Consider the following 19,972-nt stretch of genomic DNA (forward strand, 5'->3'; position numbering starts at 1 on the left):
GTGGCCTTGGGCTAGTCCATCTTCTCTGAACATGCCCTGTTTTGCCTGTGGATTACAGAGGACCCGTGAGAGATGAGCTGAAGAGACATGGGAGTGTGCCCTGCACCCATCAGGTGCGACCATAATCACTTCTTGTTCAGAGCTGTAGGCAGCACCTGGGGGCCCCTGGCTGTCAGTGCCCACTTATTGGGTCCCCTCCTCCAGCTGTTCTAGGCTTCCCCAGGGGTCAGGACTGCTTCCCCATCCTGCAGCCCACTCCATGCTGTCCTAGCCCAGCCAAGCTGCTCACCGATCCTTGAAGAAGCGCCTCAGCCCAAACGCTACCAGCTTCAGCACAGCCTCCAGCACAAACACAGTGGTGAACATGTAGTTGCAGTACTTGAGGGCTGTCTCCAGGGACTATGGAGGGCAAAGAGAAGCAAGATCCAGACCCCATGACCTGCTCCCCACCTTCCTCCACTCAGAAAGTCTCTGCCTTTTAAGGGGAGAATTTAGTCCATTTACATGTAGTGCAATGGCTTCTATATCTGCTTTTGTTCCCTCCATTTTAATTAACGTGTACTATTTGTTTTACATTGCTATTTCTTCTTCCTTATTTCTGCTGATTTGGTCCAGTTACCCCTCTTTGGAGGCAGTATGAAGTAATGGTTAGGGGTCACGGTTAAGAACCAGGCTGCTTAGCTATGAATCCTGGCCCAGCACCTAGTCCCTATTCACTATGTGACCTTGGCCAAGTCACTTGACCTCTCTGAGATTTAGTTCCCAAATCTATAAGTGGGGGATGATAACAGTACCTACGTCAAAGTGTTGCTGTACAAAGTAAGTGAGGTAATAGTCCGGTGCTGGGCACACAAGAAATACTTGGTATTGTTACTCTACTTCTTCATGTTAATTTGGAAGTTCTACAATTACTGTTCATTCTGCTAATGGTTGCCTTCCTTTTCCCTGCATTTATAATATACCTCTCCTGTCATTTAAAATAAGATACCAATTCCTCACCTGCAGGCTCAGCTTCACCCTTCGTCTCCCCAGCTCCAATATGTTGAGGCTTTTAGGATGCACTTGTCCCTAGATGCTCCTCACATGCCCCTCACAAGTGCTGCTGGCAACTCACTTGAGAATTGGTCATTCTTCCCCATGCCAGTGTTTGCCTCCAATGGTCCTGCCACAGGAATGCCCCTCCCCCGGGCCCCATGCGCACAGGCAGTAGTGGAGGCCACATGGTAGGCCTTAAATGCAAATCTGAGTTCCAGTCCTGGCTCTGCTACTTGTAGGCTGAGTAATCTGGGCAGCATATTTCCTCTGAGCCTCAGTTTCTTCCTCTACAAAATCTGTAGAAAGGCTCCTCCCCCACCTTTGGTTGCTGTGAGCATTAGAGTTAATATCTGTAGCGTGTCTTTCGGAGTCACGTCACACACACCACTGCCACTGGAACCCATGTTCAAGGCTGGGCCCAAATGTCACCTCCCCACTCACTGGGAACAAGTGACATTTCCCTTTCTCTCATTTGTCCTACCGGGCCATGAGCTTCCTGGGCACAGGGACCCGAATGGGGGTGCTGCTCAGACCCTCCTGCCTCACCCTTTCCCCGGGGTCCTGCCTGAGGACCCAACCCTACCATGTGACCTCAGGCTGGGGCTGGGCCCGGGGCTCACCGTGGGCTGATTGTAATGCTCCAGGGACATGGTGACCACATTGAGGCAGATGATGAAGGTGATGAAGATGTCCAGGTAGTGGCTGGTACACATGGAATGGATGAGCAGCCGGGTGGGACAATAGGTGGCATAGTAGGGCAGCCGCTGGGCCTCTGCAGGGTAATGCGGGGGGGAGAGGGGGATGGCACAAACCACAGAGGGTTGGGGCCCAGGTGGGGGAACAGAGCACAAGGAGGGAATAGCACAGGGGAGGGAGGAAGCAAGGGGAGAGATGTCAGAACACCCCAGGCCCTGAGAGTCAGATTTAGGTCTCCTCTGCCCAGCCGGGGGGGCGGGGGGAGGGCACACAAGGGAATGGGGTAGGAGGTGGGGGAGGGCAGGACAATGACTGTCCCCATCTACCCCAAACACGCCCAAGGCAGGGGCTCTGGGTCTGCTGGGGGGAAGACAGGGGGTCCCACAGCTCAGGCCTCCGCATCCAGGCCTTTGCCCTCAGCTGAACTGAGCCACCAGGGGGTCACCAGTGGACTTGGTGGACAGCAACAGGGGATCAGGTCACCTGGACAGGGAGATTCTGCCCAGGATCGACCCTCTGTTCCCTTTCAGGCCCAGAGGCCCAGAGGCTGGGGGCAGACCCAGGCTGGGCCACGGCACCAGGAGGACCAGGCGCAGACAGGACGGGCAGCCGGGAAGGCCCCTCCCTCCGCAGCCGCCCACTCACTCCGGCGCTTCTTCTCCAGACGCCTCAGTCGCTTCTCCTCTCGCCGCCGAGCCTCCTCGGCCTCCTGGTGCTGCCGGCACTTGTGGAAGTTCTCCACCACGACGCCCACAAACATGTTGAGCACGAAAAAGCTGACGATGAGCAGGAAGGAGATGAAGTAGAGCAGCATCCAGGGGTTGTGGTTGGGCACAGGCTGCGGGGAGCAGATGGGGCTGAGGCAGGCGGGGTGGGGCACCCCCGTGCTGAGCCTCGGGGAACGCCCTCCCTAAACCCACCCCAGCTGTAACACCCTCCCTGACTCCCACTGCCCTCAGCTAAACTCCAGCCCTTGCCCTGGCACACACAGGGGCCTGACGACCTTCCAGCCCTGCTGAGCCCCTCCACAACCTCCTGCCCTCACCTCAGGACTCCCTGAACATGGCGCTCTCTCATCTCGGGGGCCTGCTCTGCTGTCCCTCTGCCAACTGGCTCAGCCCCTCTCCTGTTCCTGCACTTGGTTCTAGACGCACAAGGCTCTGACCTTCCATGCAGAAACCAGTTTAGCATGCTCTCGCTGCACAGCAGGGGGATTTGCAAAGCAAATGGCACATGGTTTATGCTACCTAAGAGCGGCTTAGTGGTGGAAGATTCAGGCTAGGATGGTGAGGCGTGGGCCATGGCTGACAGGGAGAGATCCCGGGGGCTCTGGGTCCTGCTGATGCCAGTTTTAGACAACTGGGCCCCAGAGACACCATGTCCCTCCCCAAGTGCCCTCTGCCCTGGCCCCAGCCCACCCCCACCTGTTGGTCCACAGCGACAGCGTCCAGTCCATTGTACATGATGTTCACCCAGCCGTCCTTAGAGGCCAGGACAAAGAGGGACATCAGGGCCTGGAAGACACAGGAAGGGGAGGGCTTGCAGTGGTAGGTGCAAGCAGCTCTCCATCTTTCTGCCTTCAGGAGACAGAGAGACAAAGAGGCCTTCCCTGAGAATGACAACAAACCATTCCTGAGGACCTACTATGTGCCTGCCATATATCCTGCAGACACTGCTGCAGGTGAATGAGCACTAGACCAGGAGTCCTGGGTTCAGCTCTGAAAATTAATTTGAGAAAATTCATGAGCTCTTGTCCCCTCGCCCACAGAATGTAGCTAATGCTTAAGTGCCTGCCGGCCAGGTCTACTAACACTTTAAACTAGAAGGTTGCTGACAAACATGAGGGGCCCTGCCGTCCTCACCCCAAGCAGGCCTCTAGCACCTGAAAACAGGAGCTTACGTGAGAAGTCAGGAGCCCTGGGCACCGCCCAAGCTCTGCCACTCACTGGCTGGGTGACGCGGGGCAAGTTCCTCAACTTCTCTGGGCCCCAGCTTCCTTGTCTGTAAACGGCAATAATTACCCTCACTAATGTGAGACTTTAACTGGAAGGAATGCCCAGGAGACACCAGCCAAGGCTCTTACACAGATGGCAGGCCAAAGCACGCTCATGTCCCCTCAACAGGACTACGGGCTGGTCCTGCAGCAACAGCACAGTGCCTCGCACACTGTAGGTACTCAATAAAGGTTTTCTGAGCTGGACAGCACCATCACTGTTCTTGCAGAGCCCCGACCACCAGCGCGTTGACCAGAGGTCACACACCCCATTCCAGAAGCTCCCCCATACTTCCAGCACACTTGCTCCTTTGTTGTGGCCCAGGGCCCTGGGCAGGGAAATGGGGTTCTGGGATGGGTCTCCTGCCCCACAAGGGCCCCTATTTCCCATCCCCCAAGGTACAGACTCCTCCTCTTCCCTTCCAGGTGGGAATGGTTCTAAGGGCTGCCTGGAAAGGACTCAGGCCCAGGAGGAGGTCGGAGCAAGGGACACAGAGGGAGCCCTCGTGGCCAGGGAGGGACACGAAGACTTCACATGCCAAGGGGCAAATGTGTCTGTGGGCCCTGGGATCACAGAGACCTGAAGTGCAGAGCCTGGGCCAGGGAAGCATAGAGCTGCTATCATTTCCCATTTACAGATGAGGGCACTGAACCGCAGACACTGGAACTTTCCTGAGTGGCCCAGCAAGCAGCCAAAGACTCCGGGCCGTGCTGTAACTCCCCCATATGCGCGCTGAGGACACCTTACTTCTGGCTCCAGGGGTGTCAGCCTGGCATCGAGCATGCCCAGAACGGGAAAGGGCTAGGGATGCTCCATGGGAACAGGGCCCGGGGCCTGGCACTGAGCTCAGGGAGTCGGGAACAAGCTCATGAACTGTCCCCACAGGCTTTCCCTCAGCTTCCTGGAATATCTTCTTTTAAAAAACCTCTGTTTTATCAACCATTGAGTCGTTAACAACTTGAAAGGCACTGCTTCTGGAAAATCTGCAGGGGCTAGGGGAGCTCCTGTGTCCCAGTTCCTGACCCCCTTTCCCTGTCCACTCGCTGCTTCTCTATGGCCCCATATCTCCTCTCCCAGAGGGCATGACGAATGGGATCCCCTGGTCATGTGAGGTGAGAGTTTCAATGGCATCTAGCCAGAGGGTTCCCGGCAGAGGAGCAGGGCACAGGCCCTGGGTCCCATAGACCTGGATCCTGTTCCCTCCTTGTGTGACCTGGGGAAGGCACTTCCCATCTGATTATACCTAGCCACATGGCTGAGCCCTCAAGAAATAGTAGTTGTTGGGGTGCGGGGGGTATAAAGCTCTTTGGAGGCAGCCCACTGTGGGTTCTCATCTGCGGCACTACCCAATGGGTCAAACCCAGTAGGCCCCCAGGAGAGGGGACCAAGGGCAAGGCAGGAACTGGGCAGGAGGCCTGCCTGCCCACTGAGATGGAGAGCAGAATAGATGGGTGCTGGGAGAGGAAACCCACCCTGGGCCAGGGGCTTGCTACACTCTGTTACCACTGCCTGCCTGGTAGGCCGTCACATTCCCATTTTACAGATGAGGAAACCGAGGCTCAGAGGGCCCACACCTACAGTAAGTGGCACAGAGTTGGGATTCACAACCAGGTCTGGCTGTCTCTAAAACTCCTGTCAGGGTCCCTGGGGTGGGGCGTGGGGAACCAGTGTTCACTGAAACACCTCCTAAGCACCACATACTCCTGAGATACTCTGCACTCAGGATCTCTAAGCCTGTGAGGTGAGTTCCACCCCTACCCATTTTGCAGAAAACAAAACCAAGGCCTAGAAAGGAGAAGTCACAGGGTCAGTCCTGGCAGAGCAGGACCAGAGCCTGATCTGTGATCCCGGGCTGTCGGCACTGAAGAGCTTGTACCCCCATCCACTGGCGGGGGGAGGTGCGGGGGGGGGGGGTCAGGGCAGGGGTGCACGGACAGCACTCACCTGGCCCAGGTTGTCGAAGTTGTACTTGTGGTGGACCCAGCGGTAGTTGGCGGCCACGCAGTCAGAGCGGTTGGTGATGTTGCGGGTGTCCACACCCAGACAGTGGTAGAACTTGCCCTTGAAGAGCTGGGGTGGGGGGAGGACCGCAGGGTTAGCGGACCGTCTGCCAGTGCTCCGGGGGGTAAGGGATGCAAGTCAGAAAAGGGACCCGCCCCGCAGGGGGCCCTTCCTCTGTGCATAACCTGGACCAAGCACTCGACCACACCATCTCACCAAGTGCCCCAACATGAGGTAGGGCTACTCTCAGCCCATCTCACAGATGAGTAGACTGAGGCCCAGTGGTATTAGGTAATTTTCCTCAAAGTCATATGAGGTTTAGGAAGGGGCAGAGTCACTGTCTGTCTGATTTCTGGGCTCTTCCGCAGACCTCAGTCCTGGGGATGTAGACAGGGACTCCACGGGGGAAAGTTGCCCGAGAGAGAAGTAAAGGGACCCTCTCTAGGGATCCAGGCACTCTGCCTGGAAGGGACAGGGCCACTGTCCACATGGAGTCCACATCTAGCCCCTCCTGCCCAGGCGGCTGTTACAGATCTCTCAGCAGCCCCAAAGGACGCCTGTGCCCGGAGCTCCACTGCAGCTCCAGCCCCAAACACAGGACCAGGTGGGGAGACCGCGAGCCTCAGCTCAGGACTCAGACAAGGAAGAGGAAGGTCTCAGTTGCAGCTCAGACCCTAGAGGGCCCAGGGCATTCTGGCCATCCCCCCGTCACACACTTTTATGATGTGCCTCATGGCTCCTCCCTGTCCAGCCCTAAGGTCCCATCTTATTCCTGGGCTCCAAGCCAAAATCCGAGTTAGCTCAAGGTCCTGCCTGTGTCAGAGACTCTCCATGGTCTTCACCCCCAGAGAAACTGGCCCCGACTTCTTAGCTGCCCTTCCAGCTCTCTCCCACCTTGGCCCAGCCCACCGTCTGGCTCCTGTCTCTGGGCCAGTCATGGCTCCTGAGCTCGCATCCACACATGTGCCCACCCTCCCCTGAAACACCTTCCACCCGCCCTGACCTGTGGAATCACTTCTCCTTCAAGGCCCAGTGCGCAGGCCACTTCCTCCAGGATGCTTTTCCTCTTGCCCCCAGCCCAGCCCTGTGTTTCTGTGTAGCTTGGAGCCCCGTGGTCCCATTTACCCAGGCTTCTTTGCGCTCAGACGTTTAAGTCTGTGTCTGCCCCTCTCCCTGGACTGGGAGCTCGCGGCTGGCAGGACCGTGGGTGCTCTACCAGGGCCACCTGAGCCCCCAGGTTGGTCAACACAAGGTCGGGAGAGTTGAACAGGAATGTGGAGCCTCTTACCCGACCACGAAGCTCACCCCAGTGCCTGCCCAGCCTGAGCACCCCTCACCTGCACCCCCAGGATGCCGAAGATGATGAAGAAGGCACAGCAGATGAGGACGATGTTGCCGATGGGCTTGAGGGAAGAGATGAGGGTCTCCACTACCAGCTTCAGACCAGGCGCTCGGCTGATGACACTGGAGACAGACAGGGGCCAGAGGCACCATGAGCCCACACCATGTCTGGAGACGGCACCCACTTTGCCCAGAATCACCAGGGCAGAGAACCCCAAACCCCAGATCTATATGCACAGCAGTGCACTATGCCCTAACCCCAGACCCTTGGGGTCCACACCTCACCATCATCTGGAGACTGAGGGCCAGAGATGGCAATGAGCCACCCAGGGACACACAGAAAGTGGGTAGCAGTCCTAGGGGGCCCCCTTCAGCCTGGCCTTTCCAGCACCCTCCTCCCGCCAGGGTTTCCAGGCTCCTCCCCCAGGAGCACCATCAGCAGCCTGGTCGCTGTCCCCACTAATCTGGCATGTGCTATCAGAGGGCTGAGTGGATAAGGGGGGCCAGAGTGAGGGATCCACTTAGACCCCAGGAGCTCACTAGACAGTGCAGGGATTCCCGACATCCGCGGGGGAGTCCTCACCGCAGGGGGCGTAGGGTGCGCAGCAGCCGCAAGACCCGAAGGACCCCTAGGATCTTGGCTCCCCCGGCTGAGGCCACGGAAACCACGATGTCGATGATGGACACGAAGACTAGAAAGCCGTCCAGCACGTTCCAGCTACTGCGCAGGTAGGCCTGCTCACCGAAGTACAGGCCCAGCGAGACCACCTGGGGGCGGGGCGATGGGCGGGGTCAGCCGGACTCGGCGATTGGAGACGGGGCGGGGTGTGGCCAGCCTCAGCGAGGGGGCGGAGCGAGGTCAGGTGGGGCTGGTGGGGACCTGTCAGGCAGAGGGCTGGGCGGATGGTCTGGCAGGGAGACACGTGCCCCACCGCCCCCTTGAAACACAGGCCCAGCGGGCCACCCGGTTCCCTACTCCCCGCACTTCTGGCAAACTCAATTCAAAGCCAAGCGCTCTGGGAAGCATCCGGGAAGGAATCCTTCCCCTGAGCCCCCCACCTCCAGCAGGTACCTGCATTACACCCTAAATGTTTCCCCACATTAGCCTTTCTCGCGGGATGTGAGCTCCTGGGAGTGAGGACGTGGCTGACCCCCTCTGGGTCCCCGGAGCCCAACCTAAGGGCTGGCACCTAACAGGGATGGGCCTCCTGGGCGCCCGGTGGAATGTGGTTGATGGGCAGGTGAGTGACAAGCTTTCGGAGAGGGGCCCAAGCCAGGGGTCCCAAGCTGGGGGTGGGAGAGGGTCCCGGGTGAAGCCTGGAGTTACCTTCAGGGTCATCTCGCCTACAAAGATGGCTGTGAAGATGTAGTTCGACACTGTAAGGAAGATACGTTCCTGGAAGAAGAGAGCTCTCGTGGGCCCAGGGACTCCCAGAGCTGCTCCGTCACCCGGTCAGCCTCTCGCCTTCAGCCAGGGGACACCCTGCTGCTACTTCACAGTCTTGGGAGGCATCTGCCTCCCCAGAGCTCCTACCACACCTCCCTCCATGGTGCTTGGGGTTGGGCCTGGCTGAGCTCTCCTAGCCCCCTGAGCCCGGCACAATGTCCCAGTGCAGGCCCTGGTGGCCTGCCCCTCTGCCTTGTCCCTTGCCCTGCCCGAAGGCTGCAGCCACTCACAGTGCTGCCAGCCTCGATCTGAGGCCTCTCCAGGGCGATGGTGATGCAGTTGAGAAAGATGAAGGCCAGGACGACATAGTCGAAGAGCTTGTGGGCAATGATGGTCTGACACAGGACTCGGAACCTGGGCGGGGTAGGGAGGGCACCCCATGAGTGTGGGACCCAGACACACATGGGGACTGGGACGGCTAGAGGAGCTGACATCTCTCTTCTCTGGCCACACAATAGGTGGTGATTTCATGTCTGCTCGTCTAAGCACACGGCAAAAACTGGCACCACAGGATAAAGGGCATCGACCTTGCCGTGGCAGTCAAGGCCTTCCAAACACTGGTGCAAATCTCTGAGCCCTAACCTCCAGCCACTCGGACACACACTCCCTGATACCTTCCACTTCTGCCCCTGGGGCCTTCCCTCAGGCTGCTCCCTCTACCTGGACCAGTCTCCACCTCTTCACAACCCATGCTTCACCTACTAGAATGCTATCTGCCTCCAAAACCCAGCACACAGGCCTCCTCCTCCTCCAGGGGGCCTACTGATGCCCCCTCCAGATGGGAGCACCCCAGGCTACTTGAGGATTTGTCCAACCTGGTGCCAGCACAGGAATGGCCTAGACTTGGAATCTAGAACACGTAGATCCTCCCCCTCCTCTGCAGACCCTCCACCACTGGACCAGGAGGGTCCTCTGGGGTATAGAAGACCCTCCACCAATAGCCTTGACTGGCTTGGCAGAAATCTCTCCCTCCCAGACATGCCAACCCCCTACTCTAACCTCACACCAAGCCTGGACTTGCCCACCTGTTCTCGGGGGAGAAGAGGTAGACAGACCAGTCCTCGCGGACCTCGCACCAGTTAGGCTTATAGACGTCGATCATCTTGCGGACCCGGAAGCACAGGGTCTGGCAAGGCAAGGATGGAGTGCGAATGTGGGTCAGCGCTGCGCAGAGCTGCCCATCTCCGCCCACTCCGGCCATATACCAAACTGGGGCCACCGGATGAACTGCGAACTCTTCCAGCGAGACTAAGACCCTCGCCCCACCCAGTGCAAGCGCGGAGAGAGGGCCTCTCCACCCGCGGCGGGGGGGGGGGGGGTTGTCCCTCGCTGGGGCGAGCAGTGCCGACCCCGCCCCCTGCGCGCTCTCCTTAAGGCCGGCCCCGCGCTAGCCCCGCCCCTCGGGCCCGCCCCCCTCTGCCCCCGCCCCCGCCGGCTCTGGCCCCTAGGCCCTCCCCTACTCACGTAGTCGATCTCCTCCTCGTCCTCTCCGCGATCCCGGTGGTCGTCCATCTTGGTAAAGACATCCTTGGCGATGCTGGGCATCCTGCCATTGCAGTCTTCGTGCCCGGGGGCCGGGCCCACCGCCCGCCAGGCCGCTCGGGGGTGGGCGCCCACCGCAGGCACCAGCTCGGCCAGGTCCATCGGGTCTCTGGTGTCGAGGGACAGCGTCCGGCGGTGGTGGCGGTGCCGGTGCGCCGGGTGGGGACCGTGGTGCGCGTGGTGGGCGTGCGGAGCGTGCAGCGGCGCGGCCCGCAGGGGCCCCTCGTCCCTGGCGCCCTCGCAGGCCCGGGTGCCGCCGCCACGCTCTGCCGAGAGCAGGGACTCGTGCTCGGCCGACAGCGGCTTGTGCTTCAGGCTGTTCCAGCTGGAGCGGCGGCTGGCCCAGGCCCCGCTGCGGCCCCACGGTCCGTAGTAGGAGCTCCGGGAGCTGGACTGGAAGGAAGCCACCACACACACAAGCCGCTGTGGTGACTGAAGGCAGCCCGCACACCCGCTGAGGCCCTAAGCGGGCCACCAGCCTGGCTAGTGGGTGACAGAGCAGGCTAGGCCCCAGGGGTCCTCTCCCTGCCCCGCTCTCACTCTTTGACATGTGGGCACCTCTAGGGTGTGGCTACATCTCCTCCTGCCACCTCACTTCCCTTGAGGAAGCTACAGCAGCTTAGGGTGGTCTTCCTATTTCACAGGTAAGGAAAAAGGTTCAGAGAGGGATGTAACTTGCTTGTGGTCACACAGCTCGAAAATGGCAGAGGCCAGATTTGAGCTCTGGTATGCCTGACCCCAAAGCCCAGCTCTTTACCTACACATTGTGGCCAAGGTAAAACCCATTTCTTTGTAAGGGACCTATTGCACTACTCATTCATTCATTCACTCATTCATTCTTTGTTGCCACATCCTACTCTGGCACTGGGCATCCACGAACGCAACAGACAGGGTCCTGGCCGGGTTCTAGCTGGAGAGTCTGGTCCCCTAAACCTGGGTACCAGCCTGAGGCTGGACTGACAGGCACTTCTCCCCAGGGTCCCTCACCACATGCCCCAGCAGGGAGCACCCATCCAGAGCACCCCACAAGGACTCACCAGGGAGCGCTGGTCATAGCTCATCCTGCCCAGTGACATGACACTGCTCTTGCGAGAGCCCAGGGCCACCAAGACAGGGTCCGGCTGCAGCGAGAGGCGGGGGGCAGGTGCTGCAGCCCCGGTGGGGCCCAGATGTCCACCCAGTGGGAGATTGGGGTCCAGGTGCCCATTGGGGGTCATGGGGATTGGGCAGAGCTTGGGATCTGGAGGGGTGAGATGGACACAGAAGGGGGGCAAACAAAGAAAAGAAGTCATGAGACACAGAAACAGGGATGGGAACAGAAATAGAGTCTTTCTGGGGAAACCTCCTCCACCTTCTGGGTTGGACCCCATGTCATGTGCCTCTCCTCCACCCTTCCTGGAGAGCTCTCAGCTTTTTTTTTTTTTTTTTTTAGGTTTTTTTATTTTTGTTCAGTATAGTTTAGATACAGTGTTATATTAGTTTCAGGTGTACAACAGAACAACTCGACAATTCTATACATTGTTCCTCAGCACTCATCATCTCAGCTTTCTTTTTGGGGCGGATCCCTTGTCTCCTGTGTTGAGCGCCAGCCCCGAGCTGCACCCAGCCTGGGAACCTCACTCCTGGACCCACTTCAGGAAGCAAGGCAAAGACGGTCCAGCCCAGTTACCAAGGAGGACACTGGCCCTGGGTGTGGGGAGGCTTGTTCCAAGCTGCCCAGTGGTGCCAACAGGACCAGAACCCAGGTGTCCTGAGGCGTGAGGCTCTTCCCAGCAGGCCACACTGTGGAGGGGTGAGGGTGAACTGCAGCTCCCTCTGTGGCTAGAATTCAGGAGGGCTCTGAATGTCACCGACCTCTTTTGGGGGATTTGCCAGTTTCCATTATGAATGTAAGCAAACCACAGAGAATTAGCAGTCCGGGAGCCCGGGCTTGAGGGGAAACCCAGTGCTGTGCCCCTCGCCCGCCCGGATCTCTGGGAAAGGGTTGTGGTCCCCTAGGTGCCAGTGGAGACCCGTTTACCTCCACCGCCATCCAGGCCCTCCTGTAGCTTGTCAAACTCCTCCATGTTGGATGAGCTCTGGTCCTCGTCCGAGTAGGAGCGATTGGCGTCACCCTGGGAGACCATCCCTCTTGTTGGAATGCAGATTGGCTCAGCCCTTCTCTCCCTCTTGAATTTTTCACCCCCGTTTTACAGATAGGGAAACTGAGGCTCAGAAAAGGAAAGCAAGAAGCGAACGAGGACCTGGACCATAAACCCACATTGGCCTGACTGAAGGTATCCCCTAAGCCTCAGAGAAGGGAGGAGGCAGGATCTAGACCTTGGGGGGCTTTAGAATTTCAGAAATGGCGAGACCTAGTCCCACACCCCGGGGGGAGAGGCAGGGCTCTGAGATACAGCCTCTGTTTGCATGCTTCCTGTGATAGGAAGCTCACCACCTAATTGGCAACCTCCTCCTTGGGACCTTGTTACCGGCTAGATGTTTGAGTTGCAGTCCTTCCCCATCCAGAATCCCCCACACCCAGTCTGGCGCAGACCCCATGGGGGTGCTTCCTCTGCCAGGGCTGCAGTCACCTCTGCCTGGAAGCCCTCCACCAGGATGGCCACCAGGAGGTTGAAGAGCACATAGTTGCCGAAGGTCATGAGGGCGACAAAGTAGAGGGAAGCCCAGGGGGAGGTGGAGGCCATGCCATTGTAGAGGACAACGTTCCAGTCCTCCTGGGTGAGGATCTGTGGGGGAATCGGGAGCACAGCTCAGCCCTGGGGTATCCCCAAGCCCCAGCCCAGCCCGAGGACAGATGGAATCCACCGGGTGGCAGAGCTGCATGTGTGAGGAAACAGTCTCAGAGGAGAATCCCAAGGTGCCCAAGCCTTGGGGTGGGAGTTGGAGGGGCAGGGATGGGCACCAGGCATTCACTCCAGCTCCCAGAGCCGGTGCAATGCCAGCCCGACCCCGCACCCGGACCTGTCTGCTGGGGTCCGGAACTGAGGGGCCTCCTTGGCAGGGCAGCCCCCCTTCTCCGGATCCTCTGAAGGGCCACCTCCGAAAAGCAATGCAAGCGGCGGTCCTGGGAGAAACCCCTTCCCCTGACACACAGAAAGACATGCTGTCGCTCACCTGGAACACTGTGACAATGGCCCAGAGCAGGGAGTCAAAGTTCTTCCTGTCGGGGACGGTGTCTCCCGTGTCTGTGCGGAGGCTGAATTTGCAGCCAAAGATGTGCATCCCGAGGATGCTGTGGGAGGAATGGAGACAGCTCAGGGACCCACCCACCTTGTTTCATTCTCAGAACCACCCGGTAGGATGGCAGGGGGCAGCACTGGTTCCATTTTACAGAAGCGAACACTGAGACTCAGAGGGCAAGTACTCGCCCCGAGCCATTGGGGATTAAGTGGTGGTGTCAGGATTCACACCCAGGTCCAGAGTGTTCCCTGGAGAAGCTCGACCTGCCATGCTCCCCCAGGCTCCGGCACGCGTGGTGCGCGCGGTGGGCAGGGCTCACCTGAAGATGAAGATGAAGAGCATGAGCAGCATGCAGAAGGTGGCCACGTTGTCCATGGTCTTCATGAGCACCACCAACTGGCGCCGCAGCGCGGGCATGAAGCGCACCAGCTTCAGCACCCGCAACAGCCGGAAGGTCCGCAACACCGACAGGCCGCCGTCCGCCTGCCCCACAATCTCCCAGATGCTGGGAGGGGGCAAGCGGGGGAAGGGGGTAGAGAGAGGCAGGAGGGTTTGACAGAGGGCGGGGAGGAGAGGAGGGCAAAGGGAGGCCAGGGAGGACGGAGAGACGGACAGCTTCCATTCATTCATTCGTTCATCCCACGAATAACATGTTTCATGGGTCACTGCTGTGCCGGGGCATGCTCTAAGTCAGGGGCTCCTGACCTGGAGTCCATGGACACCCCCCACGAGAAGTCTATGGCTAGAATTCAGGTCTACCCGCTGACCTCTTTTTGAGATTTAACATTCTTTCGGTTATGAATGTAAATAAGCCACAGAGAACTAGCAGTCCCTACGACTTTCTGACCAGTCAAAATCACTGATAGTTTTATATAACTGTTGATGTACATATCTCCAAATATTACTTATACTCATCCTTTCTTGGGAACGCTGGTAGTCACAAGACCTGCCGCTAGATCTTGCTACTTCATGCGTTAATCTAGAAGTGCATATATTACTGAATGACAGATGTTTAAATATTTGATAACTGTGCTTGGGTGTAATTGATTTCCTTTGTGCTCTTACACGCTTTGTTTCCCGGCCGGGGTCGGTGCCCTAGATCCCCCTCCATCCCCCCCCAACCCCGGGACTTCTGGGCCTGCAGCCTGCGGTGGGGGGGGCGGGGAGGGCAGGGGGCAGCACCTGATGATAACAATGATGCTGTCAAAGATGTTGTAAGGGTTGCGCAGGTAGTCAAAGAGCCCAAAGGCAGCCAGCTTCAGGAGCATCTCCAGGGCGAACATGCTGGTGAAGACCACGTTGCAGATCTCCAGGATGTTGGTCAGCTCCTCGGGCTGTGGAGGTGTTAGGACACAGGACAGGGACCTCGTCAGGCCAGAGCACAGTCATGAATCCTCTCTGGTTGCCCATGGGCTCCAGGGCCCCCAGGGAGGCGGGTCAGAGTCCTCGCTGGAGCACAATGGCCTTGAGAACCTTACAATGCAGCTGCATCTCTGCTGCCCCAAGAATCCACTAAGATGGTGGGACCCCACCGAGCTGACCTTCCACACATTTGGAAATGACGCTGGTACCGTGTGCCCTCAGGGAGCTATTGTGACACCCATTTTACAGATCAGGACACAGCCTCAGAAGCTGACTTAAGGTCCCGTGGCTTGATGCAGAGCAAGGCAAGAAGACAGGCCAGTCATTGCTAGAAAGTCCCTGTTTGCCCGTGACCCCATTTAGGAAGCACTTACCCCATGCTGGACCTGTCCTTTGAACTTTACAGTTCATCTTAATCCCACACAAGACCCCATTTTGCAGAGGAGGAAGCAGGTTCAGAGAAGGCCATCTCCCTGCCTTCGGCTGTGGAGCAGGTAAGGGCCAAAGCAGGATGTGAACTCAGGCAGCCCGGTTCCAAGGCTTCCGCCCTTCACCCAGGCGTGTGCAGACCTCCCTCCTGAGCCTTCCCCACTCTCCCCTTCCCCGGCAATGGTCAGCTCAGCATTGTGGGTGGCTGGAGAGCACCGTGCCATGCGAAGAGAAGAAAAGGACCGTGCACCACAACGGCTCTTTCCTGTACTCGAGCACCCTGGTCGATGGGGCTTACTCCACATGCTTCTCAGTGGAAGGCACCAAAGCCCAGGGAGGGCAGGGGTTAGAGTCACCAGCTGGTCAGAAGGAGACTAGTACCCCTGGCCAGAGAGCCACCCTCTGACCCCAGACATGATTACCTCCTGGTTTTTAGCAGCAGGTGACACCCTACAAATGGAGCCTTGTGAGCAACGCTGGTATATAAAACAGACCACATTCCTGGGCCATGACTAGGACACAGGGTTCCAGGGGCACCCCTCCCCACCTCAGTTTCTTCATCCATAAAACGAGGGGGTAAAATAAGATGACGTTCATCCCGGACCTCTCCACCAAAGCACCATGCAGGGCTCCAGCCCCTCTTGCATGAGCCCGCTAGCATTGTGAAGTGTCTGGTTTCTGCTCCTCACAATCTGCAAGGCCACTGCTGGTGTCTCCATTCCACAGGGAAGGACACGGAGGCTCCAACAAGTGAACTGACTTGCTCTGAGCCACCCAGCCAGGATGCGGCTGAGCCACGCAATCAGTCTCCAAACTGCTCTCTGTGGACACACACACACACACACACACACACACACACACACACACACACACAGAGCCCACCGTGCCTTCATCCGTTCCCAGGGTTCATGCACGCCACAGGTCCGCTGAGCAGTCACTACAGGCCGGGTGTGCGCTACCCGGGGCAGCCAGTGGTGAATGCATCGGGACATTGCCCCTGACCCCAGGAGGTGCGGGCTCTGGTGGCAAAGCCCAACACCCAAGCTGACCAACACTCGGCCGGTGCTAAAAACAGAAAAAAGTTGAGGGTGCTTTGAGGGAACAGCGATCCTGCAGTCAGGAGCAGCTTCCTGGAGGAAGTAACCTCTCAGCAGAGACCCCAAAGCTGAGAAGGGGAGCCCAGTGACGGGGGCGGGGGGAGAGAAGGCGTCTAGGCCGAGGGAGCAGCCAGAGCAAGAGTGGGGAGGTGAGAGAGCCGCCATCTGTCGGCGCCCCCGGCCCCAGCCCAGCCCCTCCACCAGGCGACAGGGAGCCTCTGGGGACTGTGATTCCATTTGGGTTAAAAGAAGAGGACAAAAAAAAAAAAAAAAAAAAAAATGCAACCGCCCGCTTCCAACTAGTGCCTGGGAAACCTAATAAACCTGCCAGGTCCTCTCAAGCCCAGAGAAAAGGAGAAGGCCCCATTTCCATCCGTAATTACATTTGACTCACAAAAGGGCCCTGAAAGAGGAGTGGGACCCTAAGAGGTGACCTCGGTGGGGAGGTGCCGGGCCCAGAGGCTGCTCTGAGCCACCAATTTCCCAGCCTGCCAAAACGACAGGGGCGGCAGAAATGGAAAACAGGGCCGCTGACGGCAATGACCATCACCCCGCTCTGGGCCACACGTGCGGCGCACACACTCCTGCCCCGCAACCGATGCGGAGCTGCCGCTCTCCCTCCGGAAAGGTCACCTCTGGTCCCCCACCCCCCAACTCACAGCAGCCGTTTCTCTAGTCAAGCGCACACCTGCTAATCTTTCTCTAATGGACCATCCATCACTCCCGCAGCTTTTTTCTGGGAGAGAGAGAGAGCGCGAGCGGGAGACAAGCAAACACAGACTATTTTGTATTGTGAGAGGGAGGTGGGAGGGTGTGTGGAGAGGGACGGGGGCAGCCATGGGGGAGATGGACAGACAGAGAGACAAATAAGGCCACGGGGAGGGAGAGGCAAAGGTGGGGTGTGCAGAGAGGAGACCTGGGAAGAAAAACACACATGCAAACATGATGAAGGACCAAGATCGGGACCTTGCAGGAGTGGGTGAAGGAGCCAGGAACGTGAGAGACAGCAGGCAGACAGACTGCCAGGCAGTGGCTTTAGAGAGGCGTCTGGAGGCGGCAGGGACCACCCCACCCCCCTCCCCAGCAGAAGAGGGGGCGACAAAGGGCAGAAAACCACATTGGGCTGGAGGCAGGAGGGTGGAGGGCAGGTAAGGAGGGGCTGCAACCTGGAGGCCCAAAGCTGAGGGAGAGGGACAGGGGCCCGCTCCTCCGGGCCCGACGCCAGGTGTGGAGGCACGAGGCTGCCCAGCCTCTGGCCATTTCTGCAGGGGTAAATAAGGGTCCTGCCGGGCAGGGGCCCCTCCGCTGTACCTGATACTACACCCCCCTGTGGTAATGATGGCGGCTGGTGTTAAGGGTCTCCCCCGCACCAGTGGGCGCCAAGCACTTTCCACGAATTATCTCATCTAGACCTCAAACGTATCAAACACAGTATCCCCATTTTATAGACGGGACGCTGAGGCTCAGAGGGAAGTGACCGCTCAGGGCCAGGGCCAGGGCCAGGGAGTGGTAGAACGGGATCTCAGTCTGAATCAGAGGAATTCTCCCTCCGGCCTGCCCCCCTCCCATGGCCCTGACAGCTTCAACTGCCCCACTTCCCGGACTTGAGCTCCAGTTCAGCATACAGACATGTCATTGCCCTGCTCACAAGCCTCCTGTGACTCCCCACTGCCTGGAGGACAAAGCCTGCCTTAAGATACTTTGTGGATAGACAGCACCCCCAGCCTCCTGGGCTGTCTCCTGCCCTTGGTGCACATCCTTCTCGAGGGCTCAGGTCCTTTGGGGGAAAGCCTGTGCTCCGGGTCCCTGAACCTGTCCCTCCTCTGGCTCACTGATGAACTCCTAGTCAAACTTCAGGGTCCATCTCCAGTGCCACTGCCTCTGGGAAGCCTTCTGTGACTGCAGCCCATTTTGGCTCTCTCCCCTAAGCCCCCAAAGAGCTGGAATGTTGGGCACTAAGCCAGCCCAACCTCCTCTTCCCAGAGCCATGCCAGACTGGCTGCAGACAGGAAAATAAATGATGTTTTGAGCCATCCCCTGACCTGGAGGCCTTAAATGCAGTCCCCTGGGAGCAGGGGTCAGTGGACATGCCCCCACCTGCCCTAGGAGGCTGCGTGCACCCCGGCCCTGCTGCCCGGTCAGCCGAACCCTCTGTTTCTTGTTGCCCAACTCGGTGACCATCCTTCAGTTCCAGGATGGGATGGGGCTGAGAGCGACCTCGCCCAGCTTGGAAGGAGCCATGCGCCTCGAGTACCGGAGCCATGCCTCCCCCCACCCAGGCCTCCCCACTGCCTCCCGTCTGCATTGTGGAGCCTCCACCTCCGCCTCAGCATCCTGGAGCCCTGCTCTGACAGTTGCTCACCGTGTCACCTGGGCAAGCCTCAGTTTCCCCATCTGCTCTGGCCTTGTCTGCCCCATAGGCCTGCCGTGAGGGTCACAAGGAATGTGACAACACATGACAGCGGGTGATGAGGGAGGGATCTGCGCCCCCCAAGCTGACCCCTCCCCACCTGCTTGTCATGTAGCCTCAATCACAGACAGTTTGGGGCCTCCCCTCTCTTCCCTTGGGCTACTCAGGAGAGCAGACTTCAGCCCCGTCTAACCACCTCATGGGTCACAAGCAGGCCTGCATGACCCCCCTTTTACCTGTCACCTCCTCCCAGGCCAGTCCCTGCAAGGAACAGCATCTTTGCCCATGAGGAACCTGGGGACGTTGGGATCCCTTGTGATTGGGGAAGCCACAGCCACCTAAAGGCCAGGGGCACCCACAATCTTAGCTCTCGTCTGAGCGCCCGTGACCACAGAGGCAGGGGTGGCAGATGAAGCAGGAGAGCAACCCACAGGCTTCACCCCATTCTCACTCCCTAGCACCCCCATGGCCGTGCCAGGCTCCCTGCCAGGCCCCCCTGCGCCCCCCCCCGGCAATGCCCCCCCCACGGTCATCACCCCCGCAGGAAAGGGGCTGTGGGTGTCCACCCGCCTTCTCCTCCCGCTCCTCTCCGCTCTCCCCGCCTCCCAGCGGCCCTGGGCCACCTCTCTCTGCAGGCACCACCTCAGACAGGGCTGCTCAAAATAAACACGGGGGCGGACCGTTTCCCCGCCAAGCGGCGTCTGGGAGCCAAGGGGAGTGGAGCAAACACGCCAGCCGGCCCCGAGCAGGCCCTGCGCAGAGCTCAGCAGAACAATGCCTGCCACTCAGGGCTGCTTTAAAAAGAACAATTTTTTTTAAATGCTCCCTCCCCCTCACCTTTTTCTTTAATTAATTAATTTTTCGAGGCTCCAGACGGCAGAAGGTAACCTCACCCCAAGGGTGGTGATGTGAGGCTCAAACAGAAGATTCAGAAATGGTTGCAAATCAGTGAGCACCTACTATGTGCTGGGCTTCCTAATTAACCTTCCCGCCACTCTGACAAGGGTCCTTGCGCCCATTTTCCAGATGGAGCCACCGGCTGGGGGAGGCCAAGGGACTTGCCCAAGGCCCCCTGTTGGCCTGTCGTGTTCAACCAGGGAAGGAGCCTGGGGGGGGGGGTGGCGGGGGGCGGTGGCAGGAGGCGTGTGGAGTAGAGGCTGGGCAGGGAGCCCCTGAGTCCGGGCCGCTGGACAGGGGGTGAGGCTGTGACCCAGAGAATCCCGACAAACAGACCTCTGACTAACTGCCCTGATCTGCAACGTATGCCGATTTCCATGGTGTAAATACTCCCACCACGGCCAATTTCAAGCTACCAACTGTTTAAAAACAGGCTTTCGACATTCCTGAGTGTTAAAAAATTGGCTCTCACAAGCAGGTTCCCACAAGCCCTGGTGGGAACGGTGCCCAGGCTCCACTGCGGCAGCACCGTGACAAG

At 58.7% G+C, this 19,972-nt stretch overlaps 1 protein-coding gene across 1 annotated transcript in view; it reads right to left on the reverse strand.

Annotated features, from left to right (window-relative positions):
- Positions 1 to 19,972, reverse strand: part of CACNA1I (calcium voltage-gated channel subunit alpha1 I) — a 116,314-nt gene that overhangs the window by 15,069 nt on the left and 81,273 nt on the right. Inside the window, exons 11-27 of the mRNA XM_025881969.2 lie at positions 14,422 to 14,573; positions 13,559 to 13,744; positions 13,174 to 13,291; positions 12,630 to 12,785; positions 12,077 to 12,170; positions 11,094 to 11,296; positions 9,979 to 10,449; positions 9,540 to 9,640; positions 8,745 to 8,868; positions 8,395 to 8,463; positions 7,651 to 7,835; positions 7,064 to 7,190; positions 5,670 to 5,795; positions 3,156 to 3,245; positions 2,377 to 2,569; positions 1,656 to 1,807; positions 290 to 399 (exon numbers count right to left, since the gene is read on the reverse strand). Coding sequence (XP_025737754.2) covers positions 290 to 399; positions 1,656 to 1,807; positions 2,377 to 2,569; positions 3,156 to 3,245; positions 5,670 to 5,795; positions 7,064 to 7,190; positions 7,651 to 7,835; positions 8,395 to 8,463; positions 8,745 to 8,868; positions 9,540 to 9,640; positions 9,979 to 10,449; positions 11,094 to 11,296; positions 12,077 to 12,170; positions 12,630 to 12,785; positions 13,174 to 13,291; positions 13,559 to 13,744; positions 14,422 to 14,573 — 2,657 coding nt within the window. The remainder of the gene's footprint in view (positions 1 to 289; positions 400 to 1,655; positions 1,808 to 2,376; positions 2,570 to 3,155; positions 3,246 to 5,669; positions 5,796 to 7,063; positions 7,191 to 7,650; positions 7,836 to 8,394; positions 8,464 to 8,744; positions 8,869 to 9,539; positions 9,641 to 9,978; positions 10,450 to 11,093; positions 11,297 to 12,076; positions 12,171 to 12,629; positions 12,786 to 13,173; positions 13,292 to 13,558; positions 13,745 to 14,421; positions 14,574 to 19,972) is intronic.

The sequence above is a fragment of the Callorhinus ursinus genome, unplaced genomic scaffold (genome assembly GCF_003265705.2).
Source record: "Callorhinus ursinus isolate GAN/ISIS: 27379988/994484 unplaced genomic scaffold, GSC_fseal_2.0 scaffold48, whole genome shotgun sequence".
NCBI classification, from domain to species: Eukaryota; Metazoa; Chordata; class Mammalia; order Carnivora; family Otariidae; genus Callorhinus; species Callorhinus ursinus.